General features: G+C 39.9%; 1 protein-coding gene across 9 annotated transcripts in view; it reads right to left on the bottom strand.

Moving 5' to 3' along the window:
• Positions 1–13,860: 13,860 nt before the first annotated feature.
• LOC129764458 (hemicentin-1) overlaps positions 13,861–27,153 on the bottom strand; it is a 304,717-nt gene continuing 291,424 nt past the window's right edge. For 7 of the 9 annotated variants that reach the window (XM_055763545.1, XM_055763542.1, XM_055763543.1 and 4 more), the window contains exons 16-20: positions 20,132–20,259; positions 19,880–19,993; positions 19,642–19,736; positions 18,792–19,559; positions 13,861–14,933 (exon numbers count right to left, since the gene is read on the bottom strand). In XM_055763545.1, coding sequence (XP_055619520.1) covers positions 13,950–14,933; positions 18,792–19,559; positions 19,642–19,736; positions 19,880–19,993; positions 20,132–20,259 — 2,089 coding nt within the window. In that variant the 3' untranslated portion in view covers positions 13,861–13,949. The remainder of the gene's footprint in view (positions 14,934–18,791; positions 19,560–19,641; positions 19,737–19,879; positions 19,994–20,131; positions 20,260–27,153) is intronic. The other 2 variants (XM_055763549.1, XM_055763550.1) reach the window with 2 other exon arrangements.

Here is a 27,153-nt window from a genome sequence, read left to right on the forward strand (position 1 = left end):
GACAGATTGTTTTGGTAGCAGCAGTCTGTCGCCGTGTTCATTACCCCCTGTTTATGAGGTAATGATCGCTAAGAATGATATCATACATACCCCATTTATAATTTTTCATTTGGGCATATTGCAAATTCAGTCTCCAGTAAAGAATCGTACATTGTTCGTAAATTGTGATACTCTCGTACAACAGAATGAATCCCGGCATCTCTGAATGCCTAACACATCCATCCATAAAAGCGATGTTTCGTTCAGAAATGTGTGACAACTTCGTGAACTTTGTTAATTAATATCGTATTATTTTTGACGTAGAACTACATCTTTCAGGAAGGGTGCCAAATCAGAGAACAGGTTACGTTTTTATGGAATAAAGTTAATGTTAATAACTATTTTCACTGTGAACGAATTCTCATGATTTGCATACAAATCGAATCGGAAATTCTCTAAGATTAGTTTGATATGATATACATTACATTTCGCTAATCTCTAAACGGTTTAAATTCATGAAAACTGAAGGAACTTCCTTTTTTCCCATACATTTGTTCTACCGATTTGTATGCTAACCCCACCCGTATATCGAATGCTTATAACTCGAACATTTCTTAACAGATCGGAAAGATGTTTGCATCAACTGATAGGAAATATTTCTACGCGTCTATCACAATTAATAAAATATTATTTTTCATGAGATGAACAATTGAATAACTGTAAAATGTCAAGCATTATCTAAACGCCCTAACTGCCAAGTTTTGATTGGGCCGATTTACGGTTTCCTCAACACAGACTTCAAAATCGATGTACCTGTGGAAATTCGCTCTGCAAAATATAATCGAGGGTATTTTTTTTGTTCCCACTGAGCTGTGTTTCCCTAACACGGACTTCAAAATTAATGTGCCTGGAGGAATCTGCTTTGCAAATATATGCAAGTCGGGGTATTTTTTGGTGTTGAATACTTTTGTACTCGCTTGTCGTTGTGCAGACCGGAATGTGTTTCCCTAAAACGTACTTTTAAACTGAGAAGCCTGAGAAAACCGTCGTTTCAGATACTAGAAGTGAATGAACTTTCGCGGTTCGAGAACTACGTAAACATGAGATGTGCAGTAATTTCAGAGGGAAATGTAAAATACAATGATCGTTTGACAATTCTTCCGTTCACATATTTTGATAGTCCTAGGTATCATATCAAACGTAAAAGGACGTTCTTCAAATTTATTTGTAACGAAGAACATAATCTATTACCAAAATTTCGATGCATTCTAAAATAATACTTCGAAGTGGTAAAAACAGTGGATTGCATGATATAAAGTCTGCTTCATTTAATATTGGAACAAATTCTTTTGCTAGTGGACGGATTTGGAAACTTTTTTCACCCACGTGTCGGGAAATTCATTACCTTTCACCATGTATTTATGTCATAACACCAAACGATAGCATTTTGTAAACAACCGCCATGGAAGCCGAACGGAGAGATAAAATTGTGCACAGTTTTCTTGAAAATCCATTGTTGTCGGCATCTAAGCTAGCTAAACAGCTTAAAATGCCCAGAAATACCGTATGGCGTGTTATCAAGCAGTACAAGGAAACATTGACGACGGCTCGGAAGCCGCATTCGAAGCGTCGGAGTGGAACTGTCGACCGGAAACTGCGTGGGAAAGTCATCAACAATGTGGCCAGAATCCGTGCTCGAAAGCTGTACGACCAAGTGCTGACCAAGTTCGATGGATGTATTCTGATGGACGATGAGACCTACTTGAAGGCGGACTTTGGGCAAATCCCAGGTCAAAAATTTTATTTGGTGACGGCTCGGGGGGATGTATCTGCAAAATTTAAGTTCGTGTTTGCGGATAAATTCGCCCGCAAGTACATGATTTGGCAGGGGATATGCAGTTGTGGACAGAAAACCAAAGTCTTTCTCACTGACAAGACAATGACATCAGAAGTCTACAAAGAAGAGTGCCTACAGAAACGGATTCTGCCGTTTATTCGTGCCCACGACCGTCCAGTAATGTTTTGGCCGGACCTCGCAAGCTGCCATTACAGCAAAACGGTTATGGAATGGTACGCAACGAACGGGGTCAGCGTAATACCGAAGGACCTCAACCCCCCAAACTGCCCCCAGTTCCGGCCGATAGAGAAATACTGGGCAATCACGAAGCGGAGGCTTAAGGCAAAGGGAAAACTTGTTAGGAACATGACTCAAATGAAGAACTGGTGGAATCAAATCGCCAAAACGGTGGACGAAAAGGGTGTGCGCCGCCTAATGTGCCGTATTACGGAAAGTACGAGAATTTCTTCGAAACAGCAATGAATAATTTTTTAAATTTTTTTTTATGAAAGAGTAAAGAAAATGCTACATTTGTATGAAAAACAAATTATGAATTCGTTAATAAATGACTGAACTACACGCAATTGTTTGTGTTCCAATATTAAATGAAGCAGACTTTAATTGCGTAGTTCTACGTCTAAAATATGCGGTTGTGTCCTAAATACAACCCCTTACAATTTTTTCTCTTTTTTATCCTTACAAAATCGAAATCGAAAATATTAATTTCATTAATTTCAATTCAGAAAGCGTAATAATTTGCCATCCGTAGAATTTTTATAAAGAGTTTTTACTCAGATGTAAATGTTGAGCTGTTTTGAGTGTTCCAATAGAAAGTATGAACATTTCAATTATTTTGCACGAATATAATCTAATTCACAATATGTTGTAGAAAAGGCATGTTTTACAACTAATATGTAACTTTAATAAAGTTAATTAAGTAAGAAACATCTTTCCACAATTAAGCAATTTATTTAGCAATTCAGATACATGGACCAACACCATGCCCAACCAAAAGTTTGATCATCATATGATCTCCGTGGGGATGCGAGATAGCAGCTATGCAGAATTTTCTACGAAGTCCTGCAAATTATCAAACCGATCAGCGTGAAAAGTTATTATGATGGTTCGTGACCCCTCCCCCCTCTCTAAGACTGCTGCCATACAAATGAAACACAAATGTCTGCAATACTCGAGAACTAATCAAGGAAATGAAGCCAAATTGGTCATGTGAGGGTACGAGAGATGTTTCTATGATGGTTTGACACCTGTTTTTCCTCTGGAAGGGGGAGGGGGTCGCATAAAAATTTTATACATACAGTGAAATCCGTTTACAATGACATCGAAGGGAGGTCATAATAAGGGGCTGTCCACATACCACGTGGACAAAAAAAGCACGATTTTAGACTCCCCCCTCCCCCTCCGTGGACGAGCATGGACATTTTTCCTTTTTAAATTAAAATAATTAAGGAAATAACTGAGTTGCCCCTAAATTCCATTTAAGTTTATTTTATTTAAAATTTTACTAGCAGTAAACTGCTGTACCAGCTTTGCTGTGACTCATTGTTGTTGTACGGTAGAGAAATGAGTAACGTAACAAAGCACATGTTTCATTTAATTTTGAAATACTTGTGAGTAAACTATATTTTTTTGTTTACCATTATCAGCGAAGATATGCAGGCTATCTAGTTTGCCAATACGGAAACTCGTAACGTACAGTTGACCAGGTGAAGAACAAGCCGCATCTGAATATGAACAACACAACTTCAAAGATTGATCTTGAGCTTTACTAATTGTGATTACAAACGCCAATCGAATAGAAATAAAGGGATTGAAAATCATTTTTAAATACAATTTTAGCTCAGGATGTTTTCAACACTTGCAATAAAATGTGATGATATTACATAGAATACATAGATACAATAATGTTAATTTAAGTTCACAGCTTTATTTCAGAAGTGTACTTATTCCATCTGGAATATCTTCGCCAGTAATAATCCAGTTAACCTGATTGATTCACATCCATTCGATACATATGAAATTACAGTAGAACCTTTTTCACATAGATATTCTTGATCGAATGAAAAAATATTCTTTCATTTTGGATTATGAATATTTCACGACACAACGATCGCACAGCAAATCGGAGGGCAGTTGTGAAATGTTCTGTACAAGACCCAGTAATTGCTTTGAAAAATGCATCGTTTTATGACAGAGTTACAGCGTTCCAAACCCCACTAAAAATTTTCGATGTCGCATTCTGGTCCTTTTTTTTGTTGACTTATGCCCAATCCGGAATATGATCGATCACAGCAAATGCCGATTCATCTTCACTCTGGATTTCCGATTCACCTTTAGTCGGTAGCGCAATGCGAAACCTTTTCCGCCATAGTTTGGAGAATTTTCAGAGGGTGTTGAAAGCGTATTCAAATATTTTATTATTTTTCAGATCCTTATCGACCATTCTGCAATACACTAACTCTTTGCGGTCGTGTGTCTGCTATCAGCCACTACAGCAAGCAATCATACTAAATACTTTATCCTACCATACAACAATTTACACTTCATTTGTACGAATTTCAATGTCTAGTGAATTTGTCTAGATGAATTGAATCAATACGCAGTTTCTATGGATAATAGATAACGATACTCGGTGTAAACAAAAGATTTTAACGTGGAGAGATAATACGACCTCATTCAATGGAAATTATGACGACTTGTGGTGCATGAATCATCATACGCAATTTACATTTACATATTAAATCCTAGAAATTGAAAAAAAAATCCAATACTTTGAAAAATTGTAACTTTCCGAGAAAATTAATACAACAAATTTATGTTACACGTAATTCTGCATGAAAAACTATACAGACATTTTTATTCTAAGACTAACTGTTCTCGAGATAGAACAAAATCTATAGAAAAACCATATTCGTAAAATCATGAAAACTTAACCATTATGAAATTGTTTAATTTTCGTAGTTTTTGGTTATAAACGTCTATGCATATCCCGTAACTATAAAAGTCATAGGATCATAGGAAATAGCTCGATCGTTCACAGTTTACGTGAGTCATTCTCACAATATGGATTTCAGTGAAGAAGTTCAATGATTTAATAAAAATATATGAAACAGTCTCAGGCAACTTACGAAATACTCAGGTTGGGCGGAGTTTTAAAATTCTTGAATACGGAACAGTTTTTATTTATTTTTGAATGTATCAGTATTTGAAAAAAATATTTATTCTTCGTGTCCACGTGGACATAGTTTATACCCCCTCCCCCCTCTTCGTGGACAAGCGTGGACATTTTGATACCACCTCCCCCCCCTCCCTCTATAGTTGTCCACGTGGTATGTGGACGGCCCCTAAGCGGATGTCTTACAAAGCGTTTTGTGAAAACCCCGTTTTTAATGTAAATAAGTACATATTTGCATATTCGCAAGTATGCATGTAAAGAAGTCATGATGTTCGACTCTTTCACAGATAATTGTATATAAAACCGAACTTCGTTGCGTTGGTTAGTATATGCGGAGTCATAATAAATGGATTCTACTTCAATTCTATTTTTCAATCAAGAAAAATTCTATTTCAATCAAGCATATTCTAACGAAACATGACAATTGAAAATTTTCAAAAAACTTTGAAGGAAAATGGGAAAAATCGGAAAATTGAATTCCCATATGTTCTACCATTACATCGTGACAAGCGTTGTTAGTGCAGTTTGTGCTAACGAAATTTATCATTTTTTTTTTATTAATCCGATTATTTTTACAGGCTCAGTTACATAAGTATAATGGAGCCAAACTCTTAACTATATTTCAACTAGCATATATCAACATGTTGTTTCCTTAATTCTATGGTTAATGAAATAGGAAACCGATTACTCGCGGTCGACTCGAGTTTAGAAGGGTGACACATTTTCATTAGGAAAAGGATGGGATGTAAGGAGATGTGTGTTTACACTCGCACTCACATTCACATTTTCATTCACACTGACACTTCACACTCAATTCTTAAAACTATCCTTACATCTAATATGTATTTACAATTTGACTTATTCTAATGTTAGTAGGAAGGGAACCGATAGCTCGCGAAGGACGAAAAGGAGGGGAAAAGGATGTATGAACAATCACACTCGAAGATCGATAGCTTTAAGGAAAACATATATTTGGGACATGTAATCAAGGTCTAACCGAGCCAACACATCTCTCACTGGCACATTGGACTGCTTTCCTCCAGCCCGAAGGGAGTTTTCTAAATTCGATCTGGCGACAAGATACAACTCGCACGACCAAACAACGTGTTCGATGTCGTGGTAACCATGGCCACAACCGCAGAGATTGCTGTGGGCAAGATTAAAACGAAAAAGCAGCGCGTCTAACGAACAGTGATTGGACATGAGTCGGGAGAAGGTGCGAATAAAGTCCCGACTCAAGTCCAGACTTTTGAACCACGGATTGAGGCTAACCTTAGGGATAATTGAGTAGAGCCACCGGCCCAATTCATCTTCGTTCCATTTGCGTTTCCAGTTAACGATGGTATTTTTACGAACTAAAGAATAAAATTCATTGAAGGCGATTTGACGCTGATAAATTTCGCCTTCAATTGCACCTACCTTTGCTAATGAGTCAGCCCTCTCATTACCCGGAATTGAGCAATGTGAAGGGACCCAGACAAAGGTAATGACATAACAGCGTCTGGATAAAGCACTCAAAATTTCTCGTATTCTCTCAAGGAAGTACGGCGAGTGCTTTTCCGGCCTAACTGAACTGATAGCTTCGACAGAGCTCAGACTATCCGTTACAATGTAATAGTGTTCAACAGGTCGTGAGGCGACGCTGTCCAGCGCCCAATGAATTGCTGCCAATTCAGCAATATACACTGAGCAAGGATTCTGAAGACTGTGTGAGGTGCTAAAAAAATTGTTGAACACTCCAAATCCTGTGGACTCATTCATAGAGGACCTATCAGTAAAGTACATATTATCACAATTGACGCGCCCATACTTTGCTTCGAAAATTGTAGGAACGATCCCCGATCGATGATAATCTGGAATTCCATGGATATCCTGCTTCATGGACAGATCAAAATGCACAGAGGAATTGATGTAGTCAGGGAAACAAACACGGTTGGGAATATACGAAGAAGGATCAACCTGCATGGAGACGAATTCATGATATGAGCTCATGAATCCAGAATGAAAATTTAGCTCGATCAGCTGCTCAAAATTTCCGATCACCAATGGTTTCATAACCTTACACCGGATGAGGAACCGAAGAGATAATAAATTGAAGCGATCTTTTAGTGGGAGTAGGCCTGCCAAAACCTCGAGACTCATGGTATGCGTTGAGGGCATACATCCCAACGCGATACGGAGACAAAGATACTGAATTCGCTCGAGTTTAATGAGGTGTGTTTTGGCAGCTGATTGAAAACAGAAACTGCCATACTCCATCACTGAGAGAATAGTTGTTCGATACAACATTATAAGATCTTCGGGATGGGCTCCCCACCATGTGCCGGTAATTGTACGGAGAAAATTTATTCTTTGTTGACATTTTTTACTCAGATACCTAATATGGGCCCCCCAAGTACATTTGGAGTCGAACCAGACCCCAAGATATTTGAATGACATAGCATGAGTGATCGGTTTACCCAAAAGTTGAAGCTTTGGTTTTGCTGGTCTATGCTTCCTAGAAAAAACCACCATCTCTGTTTTCTCCGTGGAGAATTCGATCCCTAGGCCAATGGCCCAGGTTGAAAAATTGTTCAAAGTATCTTGTAAGGGTCCTTGCAGGTCGGATTCGTTTGATCCTACGACAGACACCACTCCATAATCTGCAAGTTGTGTAAGGCAATTGTCGATGTCGCTTACATAGAAGTTGTACAAAAGGGGGCTTAAACATGAGCCCTGGGGGAGTCCCATGTAGGAGACCCGACTTACTGTCGAATCCCCGTGAGAAAAATTCAAATGTTTCTCACAAAGCAAGTTATATAAAGTATTATTCAATAGAGGCGGCAGACCCCGAGAGTGTAATTTGTCCGACAAAACCTCTATTGAAACAGAATCAAAGGCCCCCTTTATGTCCAAGAATACTGAAGCCATTTGTTTTTTTTCGGCGTAAGCCATTTGAATTTCTGAAGAAAGCAACGCAAGACAATCATTTGTCCCCTTGCCCCTGCGGAACCCATATTGTGTATCTGAGAGTAGGCCATTCGTTTCAACCCATCGATCGAGGCGAAACAAGATCATTTTCTCCAACAATTTCCAACACTTTCCATAATTTTTTCATTGACGTTTCTCGTGACAAACCTCCCACGAAATTTCGCCAATAAGCACGTTTTTTTCCTTTGATCAAATTTTTAAATTGATTTTCAAGGTCCAAATACAACTGAAAATTTTCAATGGTTCCACGTTTCCGAAAAGCTTTGAATGCGTTCGATTTATCCTGATAAAGCTTGGAACATTGGCTATCCCACCATGGATTGGGAGGCCTTCGACGAATAGTGGAGCCTGGGTTGGGTTTCGTTTGAGCGCGAACCGTGCTGTCATAGATCAAACAAGAAAGGAAGTTATACTCCTCCAATGAAGGTAAACCATCTCTGGAATTGATGGCTAGAGCAATCGCGTCCGCATACTTTTTCCAGTCAATGTGTCTTGTGAGGTCATATGCCATGTTTATAGATTCAGAAGAATTCGACCCAATGGTGATGGAAATTTTGATTGGCAAGTGATCACTACCGTTGGGGTCCTGGATTACATTCCACTTGCAATCTAACGATAATGAATTCGAGCAAAGCGAGAGGTCAAGAGCACTTGGGTTAGCAGGAGGTTTAGGAACACGTGTTGTTTCCCCAGTATTCAAAACGGTCATATTGAAGCTGTTACAAAGGTCATATATCAACGATGAACGATTGTCGTCGTACTGTTCCCCCCAGGCAGTTCCGTGAGAGTTGAAGTCTCCCAAGATCAATCGTGGCTCAGGAAGAAGAGAGCACATGTCAACAAGTTGCTTGCGGCTAACCGCAGCTCTCGGACGCCAATACAGGCCGACAATACAGAGGTCTTTTCCTCTGATGTTTGCATGACAAGCAACAGCTTCAATCCCTCCAATAGGTGGAAGGTCAATTCGAAAAAATGAGTGGCACTTATTGATCCCCAATAGCACCCCTCCGTATCTGTCATCACGGTCCAAGCGTATAATATTGAAATCATGGAAAGAGAGATCATCTCGCGAAGAAAGCCAAGTTTCGGACAGAGCAAAAACATCACAATTGAATTTATGAATTAAAAATTTGAATGTATCCAATTTAGGGATGAGACTACGACAATTCCACTGTAAAACAGTGATATCTCCGACCTCTCTATTTAAATTAGACATCAAGAGAGATAATCATTGCAAGGAGGGGCCATGTTTGCATCAATTGCTGCAAAATTGTCTTTAATACTGGAAGCATTGAGATGACAATGGTTCTGATGGAGTCGGAAACATTAAAACACTTGAAGATTTGATCCAGAAGATCAGACAACTTTATAAATCCCGATTGGGAAGTTGAACTGGACGAAAAAATAGGGACAGTTGGGGTTTTTGATGTCCCCTCGAGTGCTGGGTCGTTCGAAGATGAACTATTCCCACGGAAGCCAGGAGGAACCTGATTTTGCTTATCCGCGGCACTCGATTTTTTAGGCAAGCTAACAGGGGGTATCACCGGGGGGACTTGTTCTTGAACTTTGGGAGTGGTCACATTCTTGCGCCGGGGATTCCCTTTGGAAATAAACGGTGTGTCCCCGCTAGCTGTGTCCGCTTCCATTTCATCAACTGGCAACGAGGAAAAAGTATTGTGTGTTGAGATTGGTTGTTGTTGTTGTTGTTGGGTCAGTGGAGAAGCGCCCTTTAAAATTTCCGCAAATGTGCGCTTCGAGCGTTCCTTTAAAGAGCGCTTCTGTTTCTCCCAGCGACTCTTATAAGTTTCACAAGCTGAGAGCGCGTGTGGAGTTCCCCCGCAATATGGACATTTATGCTCAGTCGCACTGCAGGATTCCCCCACATGTTGCTCTCCGCAAGTTGCACAGCGCTCCTTGTTGGCACAATAATCTGAAGTGTGACCAACTGACTTGCATTTGTTGCAAGTCATGGGCTTTGGCACAAAGAGTCGCACCGGCAGTCTCAATTTGTCCACCATAACGTAGTCAGGGAGAGCGGAACCAGCAAAAGTTACTCGAAACGAGTCGGACGGCGTGAATTTAGTTTCTCCCCCTTCCTGGGAGACTTTGCCTAATTGGCGACAGTCCAAGATCTCGACTTCCATCGAGGGGAGCTTCTTGAACTTTCCATTTCCTTTTTTAATAAATTCACACGTCAGACCCGTTTCTGTAATCACTCCCGCAATTTCTACGTTATGGCAGGGCACGTATGCGCGATATTCTAAAATGAACCGCTTGTCGACAACAATAGCGTTAGCTTGCTTCCGATCAGCCACGACAACACGCAGTTTGTTCGGGCGAACCTTGGAAATTTCGACCACGGAGGAATAATTTTTTGTCAAATCTTTCATGATCTGAATGACATTCAGAGATTTTCCTTTAGGTTTAGGTCGGAAGAAAACAACCCATGGGCCAGTTCCAGTTGCATTTTCTGGATAAACCTTGACACGGGGTGGAGACACAACAGGAGAGGAAAGCGGGGTCGATTGTTGAGCGGAAGCGGAAACAGCAGGGTTGGGTGGCGTGATCGGGAGTTCAGCGTTAGCGGGAGCGTGAGGGGGAGCGAGAACGGGAGTGGGAGCGAGAGGGAGAGCGAGAACGGGAGCGAGAGGAGGAACGGGAGCAGGAGATTGAGGGGGTGAAGAGGAGAGGTTTGCAAATTTTCTTGAGGGGGGCTTGTTTAGGTGGGTTAATTCCTCCCCCGAAAAGACTTCTTCTGAAGGGGGAACGCGTTTAAGCGACTTCCCACCTCCCGTAGATGTGGAGGGATAGACAGTGGATTCAATCTCCATGTCAACGGGTTCTCCGCATTCTGCCATATAAAGTGGCAGATGTACAGTTTTTCAGTGATTTCTCAATCTTTTTTTCTGATTATTTCTTAAACTAAAAACCTTAATCTAATAAAAAATATACTTATATCGCACACCCGTGCGGTTGAATTAGAACGGTTCCCAGCGAACCGCGTGTCGATCGTACAGCACAGCTGCAACGGTGTATGGCTCCACAGTGCGATGATGATTTCGATGACGATGATATGGCGATAAACACGCCAGCACACAGCGCCCGCGATGCAGGTCTTCTTCCTTCCGCTTTGTTTGATTCACACTATTGCAGTCCAAAAATCCCGTTTGGGTGAAACAATTATTTCACCAGCAGCGAAAGTAACGGTATCACAACAGTATCACAAGATAACGGTATCACCAGACGGGAGAAAATACACCCGGCGGCCTCGACTTCACGGAGACGAATGAAATTGATCATTGTTCGAAGGCAGAAATGGATTTTCAGGTGATAAAACGCACTCCCATATCTCATAACTACAGTCAATCGCAAAATTGAGTATACAACTCGTCCTGGTTTGTTATTTTTGAGTTTTTCGGGGTTAAAAAATAAATAATAAAATGTGACATATATTCATCATAAAATCGATCCATTTACTCTCATGTAGTGATAAAAAAATTGAAATGGTCACATTTCTACTTCATGTTTAAAATACGAGGCGAGGCATTCGGCGGTCAACGATTTGATAACACAGAAGAAATTCGTGACGCAGTTACATCGTACCTCAAAAAGTTGGACGCTTCGCACTTCGCGCTCGGAATAGAAAAACTCGTGCTAAACTAAACTATACTATGCTATGCAAAATGACTCGAATTTACGGCGATTATGTAGAAAAATAGAAAATAAAACGTAGATTACAAAAATCACCTTGTTTTTTGTCCTAACTTTATATTTCCGTGATTTATGAGGCACTAAAACTTATTTTTTGAATGACCCTCGTATTTAAATCGAGTTATTGTTCACTAACTATTCATAAAAGGTCACTTGACCCACTATGGTAGGAATAGGCATCATGATTCATCAAATGCATCAAATTCAATTAAGGGTTGTGACTTGGCATAGCAATATTAACTGAAAAATGATTATGAAATAACGCAAGTAAGAAATAACGCAAGATTATAGAAGGTATTGTTTGGGACGCGATCGCATTTTTGACGTAGGACTACGGAACAAGCTCTTGCATTGAAGTTTTAGTTTTTTTTATAGTTAGAGATTGTTGATTCATGATTCATTCTTGCACTCGCGAGAGCAATACGTAACCTGACCATTTGTCACAGTTTGTTTCGTTTTTCTTAACCCGGGCGCTGCAGTGACTATAACGTTCTAGGATATCTGAAATCAATAACTATCGCGGCGGTCTTTTATGTAGCTGATACACATTGCGGCCCTGAGATTATATATTTGTTCCACCATACCATCATCTACCTTTGATAAAGCATGAAAACAGCAATGAGTACGTGTGTCACAAGAATACACAAACACTTTCTACCTGGTAGTATGAAAACCGATGTGGATCAGGCAGAGCTTATATTTGCGTCTGTTATCTGCTCGCTGGCTGGAGTGAGAGTAACACATATCTTTCTTACGTTTATTTTATTCAAATTAAAAGTCCATTCGACTTCAAAAATACATATTGCGGATACGAGGTATGTGAAAACTGTGTCTTGCATTGGCAGTGCGGGTAACCACACAAGAAATATAAGGAAAAATGTGAAGGCCTCCCAGTTCTTCAAATGGTTCAATTGCGGATTTACAGATTAGGGTATGTATAGTCTGTATAACATATCAAACAGTTTCGATTCGATTGATATGGAAATAATTATAATCATTTCAGAAATTGCATTTCAATAATCAAATTTAGATGTTTTGAAATTTGTTGAAATAAACATGCAAAAATACGATATTACTTATTGTACAACTGTTAACGAAAATAAATTAATATAGAACATTTTCGAAATAAAACGTTCAATAAGTTAATAGACATTGCTTCTCATGTTCCGTCATGATGAACGTTCAAGTGATAAAGCTATATTTTGGATGAACAATATTTTAAGGCTCTTTTGCCCAAAATAAATAAATAAAAGAAAAAATACCCGATTGATTATTTTCAAAAGTGTTTGTCTTCTTCTCAAAGTGAAGACATATTTTCACAACTGGCTTCGCTTCTCATATTTAGAAGAAGTGACAGAATTAGTAAATCTTTGAATGTCGTGATTCAACCAACTTTTGTGTTCCATCATTCCAGAAAATGTATTAATGTTAATGCGTTAATGCGAAAAAGATAAATTTAATTCATAGTTTTAATTTTTTGGGTGTATTCATTCCACCAACAAAATGAATTTCTTGAACTAGAACTTGTTTTTTTGTGAAGGAAGGCACTATTAGCAGGCGTTGTCAGTCTACTCATGATGAAATGAGAAATCAAACTGAAAACAACACAAGTGACTGTCAAAATGGCACACTCATTGAGAAGTGTTGCCAACTTTATCTCCATAAAAAGATCCATTACAACGCAGGATAAAAATATTGATGGCATATTTTGAAATTTAATGTTTTTTTTTCTAATTACATATTATAACATTACTTTTCTGCCGACAACTTGTAAGTTTGCTCGAATTAATTAATGGACCGTACTTATTCGACCAATAGAAAAAAAACATGTGAAATCAAACATCTTGTGGAAGTAGCTTCAATCAAACCTAAATCGCCAGTAGACTTGTTTCTTGAGTAAGTTTGAAGATGATAACAATGAAAAAATAAAAATAACAACTAATAAAGCAATGTCCACACGAATGAAATTTGTGGTAGAGGTGAAGCATGCAATAGATCGATTAGAATAGGCACACTGGCACTAGGCAAATGTTCCAAATTTTTTGTTCGTCGCGAAAATAATGTTGATGAAGCAAAGGCGGCTAGTCGAGAGGAGTTAATCCACTTACCTTTCTCCAGGGTGGTCATCATTGTTAGTAAATGTTAAATCGAACACAACAAGCAAATGAAGTCAGTTGTTTGTCAGTTACATACTATTCCGTACAGATCCTGTTTTGTGTGTATGAGTGTGTGTGTGTGAGAGAGTTTCTGCATTTATTATTATTTAATTGCAAATTTATCTTTACACATATTATTAACCGATGATTTAGAGTTAGTTATTGCTGGAGTACTCGTTGGCACAGGAGTGATAGGTTTGAAGGCTATCGAGTTGGTTTCGTACTTGTAGACCGTGGCGGTTGTGGCGGAATTCATGGTCATGGGTCCTCCTACTAAGTTGCTGGAATGTTGTTTCAATTGCTGTTGCTGATGATGATGGTGTTGATGCTGTTGCTGCTGCTGCTGCTGCAGCTGCTGCTTACGATAATTGCTCTCCTGATCGCTACTGCTTTCATCCTCGCTCTGGGAGTGACCGTGATGCTGGCGTACCGTTGCGAGGGTTGCGGTGGCCTGGGTCGTTTGCTGACGGGCCGCCGCAAACGAGCGTCGACTACTGCTGCCCCCAGTGAGACTGTTGCTATTGCTATGGAACGGATTGGTGGAACTAATCGGGAACTTGCCGTTGTTGCTATTGCTACTGATAAAATTGCTGCTGCTGCTGCTGTTGCTATTGTTGTTGTTGTTGTTGTTGTTGTTGTTAATGTTATTGCTGCTATTGGTGCTACTGCTGTTGACATTGCTGTTGATGATGCTTCCGCTGTTATTATTAATAGTGTTAGTATTGCTACCGCCGCTGCGGTAATCTCTTAGCGTTTTCGAACTGATCGAGTGAGATTTGATCTTCAGATCGCGAACCGTCGCTTCCACAGTTTGGGAGGATTGGAAATTAAAGCTATGATGTTTTTGTAAAGGCAGTTTAATGTGACGGCGATTGGATGAGATGAGATTCTTCTTCAGTAATTGATTTATCTTGGCTTGGTTGCTTCTATCTACGGGAAAGAGCTCTTTCGGAATCAGGATACGCGTCTGGTGCTGGGTGATCTCGAAGTACTGGTTGTCGTACGCGGAGGGACACTGGGTTAATCGGAAAGCTTCGTTAGTTACAATCGTTTGAGTTGCTGCGGCGAAAGCTGACGAGCGCCAAAGCTGTATCGAAATAGATTTAGATCTATCAAGTATTTTTTTATGTTTTCGATTCGCTCCTAAGATTGCCAATCATAATCTGTTGATTACATGACTATTGGGCAATTCCAAATGGAATCGACAAATGACAAAACATGAGTATTATTGATTCGAATGAAAGTTTGAATTCGGTTTGGGTTGGAGGAAATATTAGTTTTCCACAGCGTTTGGGAATTTTTGACTCAAGTGTAACTTAGTAAGCGTATCGGGGCGTATCGATTTTAGTAAGAGAAATCTTTGATAATTTATATCTCAAAAACTATGAGTCGTACCGAAATAGTGTCTTAAAAAGAGTTATAGAGTATTGTTGTGAAAAAAACTATCCGGTATCCGGCCAATATTTGCTATCCGGCCGGATACCGGCTATAAGGAAAAAAAATCAATAATTTCTCATCAACACAAGGAAAAATTATATTTTTTGAAAATTAAATTAATATGAATTCATAACATTATTTCTTTAACGCTATTACTTTTATTATGATATTTTTAACCGACCGATTACGCTTCGCTTCGTACACCAGGTCAAGCTTCAGAGAACAGTTTTTCACTATAAACACTACTGCAAGGGGCTGAAAAATGAATTCTAGCAAACCTTACAAATTAGGGGTGCTGCTTAGAATTTCCGATTCGTTTGGAATGTAAATCGCCAGAATCCGTTCACGGCAAAAATAGTTATTAACGTTAACTTTATTTCATAAAAACGTAACCTGTTTTCTGATTTGGCACCCTTAATGAAAGACGTAGTTTTACGTAAAAAAAAACAGTAAACAAAATATTTCTTGCAGAAAACATGAAGTTATATTAAAGGATTTTCATTCTATACTGAAACTTTAATCATAGTTCATTATTTTTATGCAAAATTGTGTTCATTACTCCCTAAAATGTTATCCTATATTTGCTTCAAAATTCACACATGAATTTTCTTCCAGTTTCCTATTCGCAAAAGAAGAGCCGAATATTCGGCTATCCGGCCTCGAAGTTTGCCGGATATCCGGTATCTGGCCAAACTATTATCCGTTTCCTCACTGAAAAAATATACACTGAGAAAAAATGGGTACTCTTTTTTTATTTACAAAAAAAAAACTTTTATTTGGAATACCTAAAACATGTTTTTTTCATTTTTTTTCATATAAAATAGAAGTCATGTAGAAAATTTAAAAAAAATAGTCCAAGATGGTGAAACTATTTTTTACAAACTTTGTGGAACATCGGTTTTTTATGAATTTTCGAAACGTCGAATTTTTGTAGGATAACATTCATTTTTAGCCACAAATTATGAATCCTGATGTGATTTGAAACAAAACAGCTCTTTGTCATTCTCCTTCTAAACGCAGCCATTCTCAAGATATTAAAAAAAATATTTATAATTTATTGTCTTTTTAAAGTAAATAGGCTTTTTTGATATGTTTGTCGTGTTATACCGCCATGTTAATGAAATTTTATGGATTTTCTTATAATTTTCAACAGCTTTTTCAAAAACATCATTATGTTTTTCAATGTGACTCCTAAACATATATTTTCACCATAATTATGTAGTTGGAAAAGCTGTTGAAAATTATATGCAAATTCATAAAATTTCATGAACATGGCGGTATAACACGACATACATAAAGGGTGTGTCACATCAAATTGCATCACGGAAAAAACGCTGTAGAAATTTAATTTTTAGGAATTATATCTTCAGCTCTCGCTTATAATCAGATAAAAGTGTATAGATCACGTTGGCCATGCTTCACTGTCAATATTTCGTAAATTTGGAAAAATGTCGTCGAACGAAAAAGAGACAACGAAAAAGAGCGTCGTGAATTAATCCTGTGCACTCATTTCGAGAATCCGGATTTGTTACATCGGGACATCGGTAAGATGCTGGGAATCGTCCAATCCACGGTCAGCAGAGTACTAAAACGATACTTCGAGAACCTAACCATCGACCGGAAGGTGAAGAACGGCAAAAATGGATGCTCCGTCAGTGAAAAAGATCACAAACGCGTAGTTAAGCAGTTTAGACGTGATCCGAGAAGTTCGGTCCGGGATGTCGCCAATAAGCTGAATTTGTCAAGTTCATTCGTCCAGCGGACCAAGCAGCGGCAGGGCCTGCGTACATACAAGGTTCAGAAGGCTCCTAACCGCGACGAAAGGCAAAATATGGTGGGGAAGACGCGAGCCCGGAAGCTGTACACCGAAATGCTGACGAAGCCGCATTGCCTAGTAATGAACGACGAAACCTACGTCAAAGCGGACTTTCGTCAGCTGCCGGGCCTGTTGTTCTTCTCCGCAGAGAACAAATTCAGCGTTCCGGAGGAGATTCGCATGCAGAAACTATCCAAGTTTGCCAAAAAGTACATGGTGTGGCAAGCGATCTGCTCTTGCGAAAAGCGGAGCGCCCCCTTCGTGATGACCGGCACGGTAAACGGGCAGGTTTACCTTAAGGAGTGCCTACAGAAGCGCTTACTACCACTATTGAAGCAGCACGAGGGCCCGACCATCTTCTGGCCGAATCTCGCTTCGTGCCACTATTCAAAGGACGTGTTGGAGTGGTACGAAGCCAACGGGGTCACATTCGTGCCAAAGGAAATGAACCCGCCCAACGCGCCGGAGCTTCGCCCAATAGAGAAATATTGGGCGATTATGAAGCAGGCCCTCCGGAAGAACCCAAAAGTTGTCAAATCGGAGGCGGACTTCAAGAGAAAATGGTTTTCTGTTCAAAAAAAACTACAACCTGACGTTGTACAGAACCTTATGGACGGGGTAAATAGGAAGGTGCGAGCATACGGGCTTGGGCTCGAAGTATGAATAAAAAGAAAATGCCAAAAGTTGTTTAATAGTTTTTTTTTTACTGTCTAAAATTTTCAAAAGGATCGGTCTACTGGGCGAATTTCTACAGCGTTTTTTCCGTGATGCAATTTGATGTGACACACCCTTTATTAAATAAGCCTGTTTACTTTAAAAAAGACAATAAATTAGAAATATTTTTTTAAATATCTCGAGAATGGCTGCATTTAGAAGGAGTTTGATAATGAGCTTTCTTTTTTTTTAATCACATCAGGATTCATAATTTGTGGCCAAAATGATTGTTAGCATACAAAAATTCAAAGTTCCGAAAATTCATAAAAATTAGATGTTCCACAAAGTTCGTCAAAAATAGTTTTACCATCCGCTAGTCATTTTTTAAAATTTTCTACATGACTTCTATTTTATATGATAAAATTAAAAAGAAATTAAAAATATGTATTTTAAATTAAAGTTTTTTTTTTGGAAATAAAAAAGATTACTAATTTTTTTTCTCAGTGTATATTTTTTTCACGTTTTTACATCAATACTCCATAGCTCTTTCTAAGACGCTATTTCGATATGACTCATAGTTTTTGAGATATAAATTATCAAAGATTTCTTCTACTAAATACGCCCTATTCAAAAGTTACACTTGAGTCAAAAAATTCCCAAATGCTGTGGAAAACTCATACTTCCTCCAACTCAAATAGAATACAAAGTTTCATTCGAATCAAAAATACAAGTTTTTAAAATCTGCATTTTTAGTTCGATTTTATTTGGAATTGCGCTATTAAGAAAATGGTTGAAGAACACGAGAGATTAACTCATCGGTATAGTATGAGTATACCTTCAAATGTTCTAGCTGGGCAAAATGGAATCTGGTTATTGATCTCAGGAATTCTCCATAGTATAATTACAGTGAAACAGATCAGGACGTCAAATCTTAAAAGCGCATTTTGTGTCCAAAAAAAACTGATGAATGAGTTTCAAATAAAAAAATAACACTTATCAGCTTCCCCCTCAGGCGACAAAGCCACAAAAACTACTCACCTCACTGCCCGAGTTGCGTTCCTCGTTCGCTCGGGGATCCGTCTCATAGCCGGAGCTAACGGGCAGATTCATGTAGATCGGATCCAGCCGATTGCTGTACATTTGGATGTTCTTGGAGAGCAGCGAGTTGGTGGAAGCGTACTTCCGATGGCGGGGCGCCGGAATTGGTTTGATACAATCGTAATAACTGTTCGAAACGGCGCTGTTCGAGCGGCTGTTCGCCCTCCGGGGCTTCCGGAGGCTAATCCGGTACCGCTCCTGACCATCATCGATGGCAAACTTGGCTCCAATACCGCCATTTCCGCCGTTCCCAATGGGTGACTCGTGGATCTGGATCGAGTCGGTTAGGTTCTCGTACAACGGGGTTACCGTTTCCAGATCGATCAGTTTTTTGTTCTCTCCGCTGCTCCCGATAGGACCTGGTGGCCGCTTTAGCTTACCCGATGAGAAACTGTGCGTCGAGAGGGCATCACTGTTGTCTAGCATCTGAGGCGCTTTCCTCCGCTCAGCGGTTTTGCTTAGATAGGAATTAGTGTTACCGGATGACTCCTGGCTGTTTGACAGCGAGGACATATTGCTTTGGTTAGTTAGCATGGTTGACTGGCTTGTGTTATAGGATGATAGGCCTGAGTTTGATTGCTTGTTGGTACTGTTGATGTCACGCTGTTGATAGCTTATGTAGTTGTACGGATGAGTCGGGAAACACGAGGGGGTTATCGATTTGTTAGGACATTTAACGGCCGGTGCAAGGTTCTTTGCTAGTATGGGCTGAAACACATTAACGCAGATGCAGACACAGACAATAAAAAAACAATCCGAAAGCAAACATCAAGAGATTTTCTCAACTAACCTTCTTAGGAGGAGTTTGAAGACCGTGGAAGGGAAGATTCTCATATTCTCCTGGTTCGATTTGGGATCCTCCAGCAGTGGAAGATTCTCCAGTAACTGCAAAAATAGGAACGAAAGAACAGCATTAAAACATTGGTTATCGAATAACTGCTGGCTCCTAGCGAATACGTAGATCAAGGGTTCGACATTCACGTCTAATTCGAACTGAAACAAATAAGGATTGCACGGGGCAGGCATACCTACTACATCTGCACTAGTTGACGGTACATTCTCATTTCTATCATCGCCTGTTTGCTGGGGTTCTTTGGTGGTGGGCGTGGACGCAACTTGCGGCTTTTTAACATAAGTAATAACTATTAAACCAGGGCACAACGAAAGCAGGCGGTTAATGGTGAATTGTGAAAAAAAATAAAAATAAAAAACGAAACAAAAAATCATACAGCATCATTAGGCAAATTCGGGAACAGAACAAAAAAAGTTTTCAGTAATACCATTCTGTGTGGACAGCTTCAACAGATCGATACTGTTTCGCTTCTCGAAGAACCGGCGAATTCGCCATCGCACAGTCTTGTCGTACTGTTGAATATTTTCTGACGCGTCGGGCTCCACTTTTGGGGACCTGTCGGGGAATGTTCAGAGAATGACCCAAGGAGCCTTTTTAGTAGGTTTTCGCGAAGATTGTGGACTGTACTTTCCTGCACCATCTAATTCATTCTACCACCATGTTCTAACCGAATGTGTTAATCGTAGCCATATTCACGACAGTTTTTAGCTTTATTATATAAACCATGCAGTTTTCGCTATTCCAATATAGTTTCATCATTATTAGTCTACCTTAGACTAAATTTCAGATAGAATAAATACAATATAGTTTTTAATAGGGGAAGTCACCGAAACCGATACTATCTTTACAAGAAGAACGGCCGTATTCTGTAGAGATACAGTTCTCTAATATCTTATTTTTTATTTTATTTTTTTTGTTACCAATATATTTTGTTCATATCGAACAGTTGTCGGAATTTATTGCTACGGCTGAAGGCGGGGAGGATCCCGCAACGATGCCATTGTATATCTCTGATACGGAACCCCTTGAAGAACAGGAAGGTGAAGTAGAAATTACAAGAAAGAAGAAAAAAAATAGAAAACGTAATTTCTGATGATGAGGAGGATGAAGAAAAACTGGATTTTCGTCAAAAAGTCTACCCTGAGGGCTCCAAAGGCCCATTCATTGTATACTTTAGACGAAAATCCAAACCCCTCAATGTTATTCGCATCTCTAAAGAACTGACAGAAAATTTCTCCGAGGTTACCTAGATTACTCGGATGGGGCCAGACAAATTAGGAGTTGTCATCTCCAGCCGGACTCAAGCAAATGATGTAACGCGTTGCGATCTCTTTGCGATTGAGTATCGCGTATACGTGCCCTGTCGTAACGTAAAAATCTACGGCGTAATCACTGAAAAGGGTTTGACTCGAAATGATGTACTCAAGGATGGAGTCGGTCGCTTCAAGAACTCTTCGCATAAAACTAAGAAGATTCTTGCATGCGAGCAACTGAAATCCGTATCTATTATAAATGATAAGAGAGTTCTCAGTTTGACAAATTCTTTTCGAGTACCCTTTGAGGACTCCGCCCTTCCAAACTTCGTTTCGATAGGTGCGTTTCGTTTACCTGTTCGATTGTTTGTACCCCGGGTAATGAGTTGCAACAACTGCAAGTAACTTGGTCACACGGCCGTCTACTGTTGCAACAAAATGCGTTGCGCAGATTGTGGAGAGAGTCATGATGGGAGTTCTTGCGCAAAAGAGCGCAAGTGTCTTCATTGCGACGGGGCTCCCCATGATCTTTCTCAATGCCCGGCGTACACCCAAACTAGCAGTGATAGAAAATAAGTCATCCTTAGCACAAAACCTGCGTTTTCCTGCCTTAAGGCGGCAAATGCGCAGAAAAAAGGATCCCAGATATAATCGTTTTGAGAGAGTGAAATTCTTGTATGTATGGAGCAGACTTCTCATGTGCATTAGTTGAACTTTCATTTAGTGTCAGCATGGAATTGTACATGTATGGGTATCAATGTTGTCAATTGCATATATGTGCGTGAGTGCAACCTGCACGCGTAGTAGCTGTTGTAATGCTGCGCTGAATATGTGACAGTAGTGATAAAGGAACTTAGGAATTAAGGAAGGAATTAATTGAAATTTACAGTACCATTGCCACCGCTGTCACTCGCTGAGACTCGTTCTTTGTTCTTTCAAAATATAACTATGAAAATAGTTGTATAAAAAAAACCCACTGTTTATCGTTTCGTGCGCTATAATTTCCTTGTTTTTGCACATCATATAATCACATCAGCCATTAAATCAAACTGTCCATCTAAAGTCGTCCTACAGATATTTCCATCCTATGTTACCTGATCACACATACCAATGCACGCGAATATTACCCTACATTATAAAACTATGATGTATGCGTAAATTTGAATGTTTCCCATAGTTTTGGATGCTCTGTCATACATGTTATACACAAACTCGTCTCTCTCTTATAGCTCTTCTAATAACATGTTTAAGCTCATTTAATGTCACTTTTTGGGATGCCTAAAAGTGTGCTAATTATTTATTTTGGGTGTACATACGACGAGGGGAAAAATCATGCGTTCCTTGAAGGAGTTTTCAAAACGGACTTATGCAGAAATCCTTAAGAATTCCGTGCCAACGACGCAGAACAATCCTTACTCCCTCATGCAGAACGACGAACCTGTCGCTGACGCTCCCAATGCGGGAAGTTCTGGTACATCGCAGGGTGCCATCAGGAAAAGGAAAATTACTACTTTTCCATCACTCCCCAGTAAGAAGTCCGAAATTTCCCAAGTTGGATTGAAACTTCGAACCGAACGTGCTGAAAATAGGCCGAAGCAAGTACCTCCTGGTTTACACGGTTCTTCTACTAACCAGGGGTCCTCAGCACCTTTCGGAACAACACCCAACACGTCTGTTTCTTTTTTGCGGTCTAAGCAACAGTCACAACTTGGTTTGTTTGCGCTTTCTGACTTCGTGGACAACATTTTGAATGCTTTGAATATTAATGACTTTCTTAAAAGCATAGTATTATGTTTGCTTCCAGTGGTGAGAACATTCTTGAAAGAAAAATGTGTCTTTTTAGCAGTGTTCGTTTCCCTCGATGCCTGATTCAGTGCAAGAGGTCAAGGATTTGACCACTGTAATACAGTGGAATTGCAGAAGCCCCATCCCTAAACTAGATCAATTTAAATTTTTAATTCACAATTCTAACTGTGATGGAATTTCCCTTTGTGAAACATGGCTTTCTTCAGCCGACGAGCAGAATTTTCACAATTTCAACATTATTCGCCTCGATCAAAATGACTCGTTTGGTGGCGTTCTATTGGGGATCAAAAAATGTCACTCCTTCTATAGAGTCACTCTCCCATCGATGACAGGCATTGGAATTGTCGCTTGCCAGATACAAATCAATGGCGAAGACCTCTGCATTGCCTCGATATATATTCCTCCCAGAACTATGGTAGGTCGCCATCAGTTTTTTGATATCATCGAGGCATTGCCGGAGCCGCGGCTAATCTTAGGTGACCTCAACTCCCATGGAACAGCATGGGGTTCACTCTACGATGACAACCGTGCCACTTTGATTTATGATCTGTGCGACAACTCCAAATAGACAATTTTGAATACTGGGAAAGCAACTAGGATAGCCAACCCTCCTGCACGGGCAAGCATGCTAGACATATCTCTCTGCTCTTCTTCATTATCCCTGGATTGCACGTGGAAGGTAATCCAAGATCCCCACGGTAGTGATCACCTACCAATAATTTTATCGATCGCTAATGAATCAAGCTCTCGTGAGTCAGTCAATATTTCGTATGAACTCACGAAGAATATTGACTGGAGAACATTTGCGGAAATAATATCTGAAGCAATTGTTTCAATGCATGAACTTCCTCCACTCGAAGAGTATAACTTTATATCGAGTTTGATTTACGAAAGCGCACTTCAAGCTCAAAAGAAACGTGTTCCTGCTACCACTTTCCGACGTCGTCCTCCATCACTTTGGTGGGACAAGGAGTGTTCAAAGGTCTACCTTGAAAAATCATCCCCTTTCAAAAAAACTGGATTAGTGGATTGGTTTCGAAAGTATCAACCTCTGGAAGCCAAACTAAAAGGTTTGATTAAAGCAAAACAGCGTGGATATTGGCGGAAGTTCGTCAATTGTTTGTCAAGGGAGACCGCTATGAGCACTCTTTGGAATACAGCTAGGAAAATGCGTGGCTGGAACTATACAAACGAAAGTGAGGAATATTCTGTCCGTTGGATTTTCAAATTTGCAAGGAAGGTTTGTCCCGATTCTGTTCCTGCACAAAGCGTCGTACGCGATATTCCGCTCCAATGCGATTATGAGAATTTTTCGATGGTAGAATTCTCAATTGCCCTCCTCTCATGTAACAATTCAGCTCCGGGGTCGGACAAGATTAAATTCAACGTGTTGAAGAATCTTTCCGACTTGGCAAAACAGCGTTTGCTGAACTTGTTCAACATGTTTCTGGAGCTGAATATTGTCCCACATGACTGGAGACAAGTGAGAGTGATAGCCATACGAAAACCCAACAAGCCGGCTTCCAATCACAATTCGTATAGGCCGATTGCAATGTTATCCTGTATCCGTAAATTGTTAGAGGAAATGATTCTACTTCGTTTGGACAAGTGGGTTGAAATGAACAATTTGCTGTCAAATACGCAATCTGGGTTCCGCCGTGGTAAAGGGACAAATGGTTGTCTCGCGCTGATATCTTCTGAAATTCAAATTGCATTTGCTCTTAAAGAACAAATGGCTTCTATTTTTCTTGATATCAAAGGGGCATTCGATTCAGTTTCCATGAAAATTCTCTCAGAGAAGCTTCATAATCGTGGACTTTCACCAACTTTGAATAATTCCTTGTACAATCTACTGTCAGAAAAGCACATGATTTTCTATCATGGCAGAAATCTTCTCGTTACAGTTTTATGGGCCTACCGCAAGGCTCCTACCTAAGCCCCCTCTTGTTTAGTTTTTACGTCAATGATATGGATAATTGTCTAACTAGAGACTGCACGCTGAGACAACTTGCAGACGATGGAGTTATTTCCATCACGGGTACTAATCCCGTCGCTCTGCAAAAGTCGTTGCAAGATACCATGAACAATCTGTTCACGTGGGCCCTCAAGCTGGGTATCGAATTCTCTACGGAGAAAACTGAAATGGTCGTTTTTTCTAGGAACCACGAACCTGCCCAATTCCAGCTTCACCTATCCGGCAAAACGATCTGGCACTCTATGTTGTTTAAATACCTGGGTGTATATTTTGATTCTAAATGTACCTGGGGGAGGAACACATTGCGTATCTGAAACAGGAATGCCAGCAAAGAATCAATTTTCTCCAAACAATAACCGGAACATGGTGGGGCGCCCATCCAGGAGACCTCATTCAGTCGTACAAAACAACGATATTATCAGTATTAGAATATGGCAGTTTTTGCTTCCGATCAGCTGCCAGGATTCATATTCTCAAGCTGGAGAGGATACAATATCGTTGCTTGCGTATCGCCATGGGGTGTTTGCATTCGACACATACGATGAGTCTCGAAGTCTTGGCAGGAGTATCCCCGCTTACTCTTCGGTTCACAGAATTATCCTACAGATTTTTCATCCGTTGCAAGATCATGAATCCATTGGTGATCGATAACTTCGAAAATCTACTCCAACTGACTCCTCAGTCAAGTTTCATGTCCTTAGACAACTTATCGAGCATGTTGTCTGGTCGTGTATCCGGTTCCATGCTGCCCGCTCTCAGCTTTCCAGAGCATTGAGGGCACTAGGCAGACAATCGGATATCCCAGTCCGGGAAATCTTAGGTAGCCGTGATACTGATCTTCTGCTTCATCTATACCTGTTCCTCAGAAACGCCGATGTCAACGTTTAATGATGTTCCCTCCGTTGTATCCCTGTATCATATCCCTCCTATCCGAACGATAAACTTTTACTTAGTCGCGCAATACATACACATACTCTTTACAGATACACAGGTCGAAGGTTGTGCAGGCCACTGATCATTCAACAAGAGCCAAAGGTTGTACTGCTCATGACAACTCTACACGAGCTGGAGATTGTACCGCCCAGTGACCATTCTACCCTGGATCCCTCGAGTTAAGAGAGATGCACCACGATTGATATGAGGTACAGACTAGGGGGCGTCGCTGATTAATGGTCAGTTGCACCCCAATAGGAAGTATCTCGTGTCGGCAACACATACAGAGCACTGGAGACTGCATCATCCCAATTATGAGAATCTTTGTAATACTAACTTCGAGCCAACCGCGAGTAATCGGTTACATATTACTAAAGTAGTTGTAAGACAAAAATTGTCAAAATATGGAACTCCCGGCCCCGTCAGGCTAACGCCATATGTGCCTTAATAAAATATATATTTTGGACCATTGAATGAGTATCTTCAATGATATCTCGCCGAAAAAATGACAAAGGTCAGTTTAGAGCTCTAGCCGAACAAACCAAAATATCAACATGCTGTTGATTAGTGGAAAAGACGCATCCCTGAACTTTTTGCGACTCAAAGGAGTTACAGCATGTAATATTAAATCTTTAGAAGATGCACATCACATAAAAATTAGTATGAGGTGATATTGAAAAAAAAATGTTTTTAACAGAGCGACCAATTTTCAATAGATTGTGAAGCTTTACAGATAGCTTGAGCTTGAGCATTGGTAGACTGTACAATTCGAAGTTGCTCTCCGTGATTGACCTGAACCAACCAAATTGCACAAAGAACACACAGAATGACGCTTGGGACTAGCAAATCATTCTCGTTGTGCAATTTTCGGTGATTCGAGCTTTGAATGGTCAATAACGACGCCGGCCACGTCCTTACAGTCACCAGACGAAGGGAAGGAATGTTAGTATGATAATCGCCGCCCGAAGGCCAGAAGGGTCGCCTCGATAGCCTGGTTCCCTAGCGATTATCATGGAAGGGATAGTTGTTAGTGGGAAAAGGGTAAAAATCAGGATTCACTGAGGTAAGTGATTATGTAAACGCGAACTATTGCGCACTCAACAAAACGAAATTCTGAAAACCTCATATCTCAACATGCGTCAGAAATCTTTAGGTAACCTATGAAGGTAAACCTGTAACATTAATTAGACCGGCTATATATTCTATAATTTCTCGCACGTATCTGTTTTCGAAATCCAAGCGCAATTGCGAAGTTTGAACTGGGGGAAACCTGAGAAGGTAACCGAGAGAACTCATCAAGAAACAAACGTTCTCATTTATAATATAAATTAACATACTAAAGCTACTCAACCTATTATATTCATACTAGTTTCATACTAGTTCTATTTTGGTTAGATTTGATGCAGTGATAAAATCACTGCAATAATTACATACAAATACCTCTGCGCTTCTGGCAAACACCTTGAAAGCTCATCACGATAG

The sequence above is a fragment of the Toxorhynchites rutilus genome, chromosome 2, assembly GCF_029784135.1.
Source record: "Toxorhynchites rutilus septentrionalis strain SRP chromosome 2, ASM2978413v1, whole genome shotgun sequence".
Classification (NCBI taxonomy): Eukaryota; Metazoa; Arthropoda; class Insecta; order Diptera; family Culicidae; genus Toxorhynchites; species Toxorhynchites rutilus.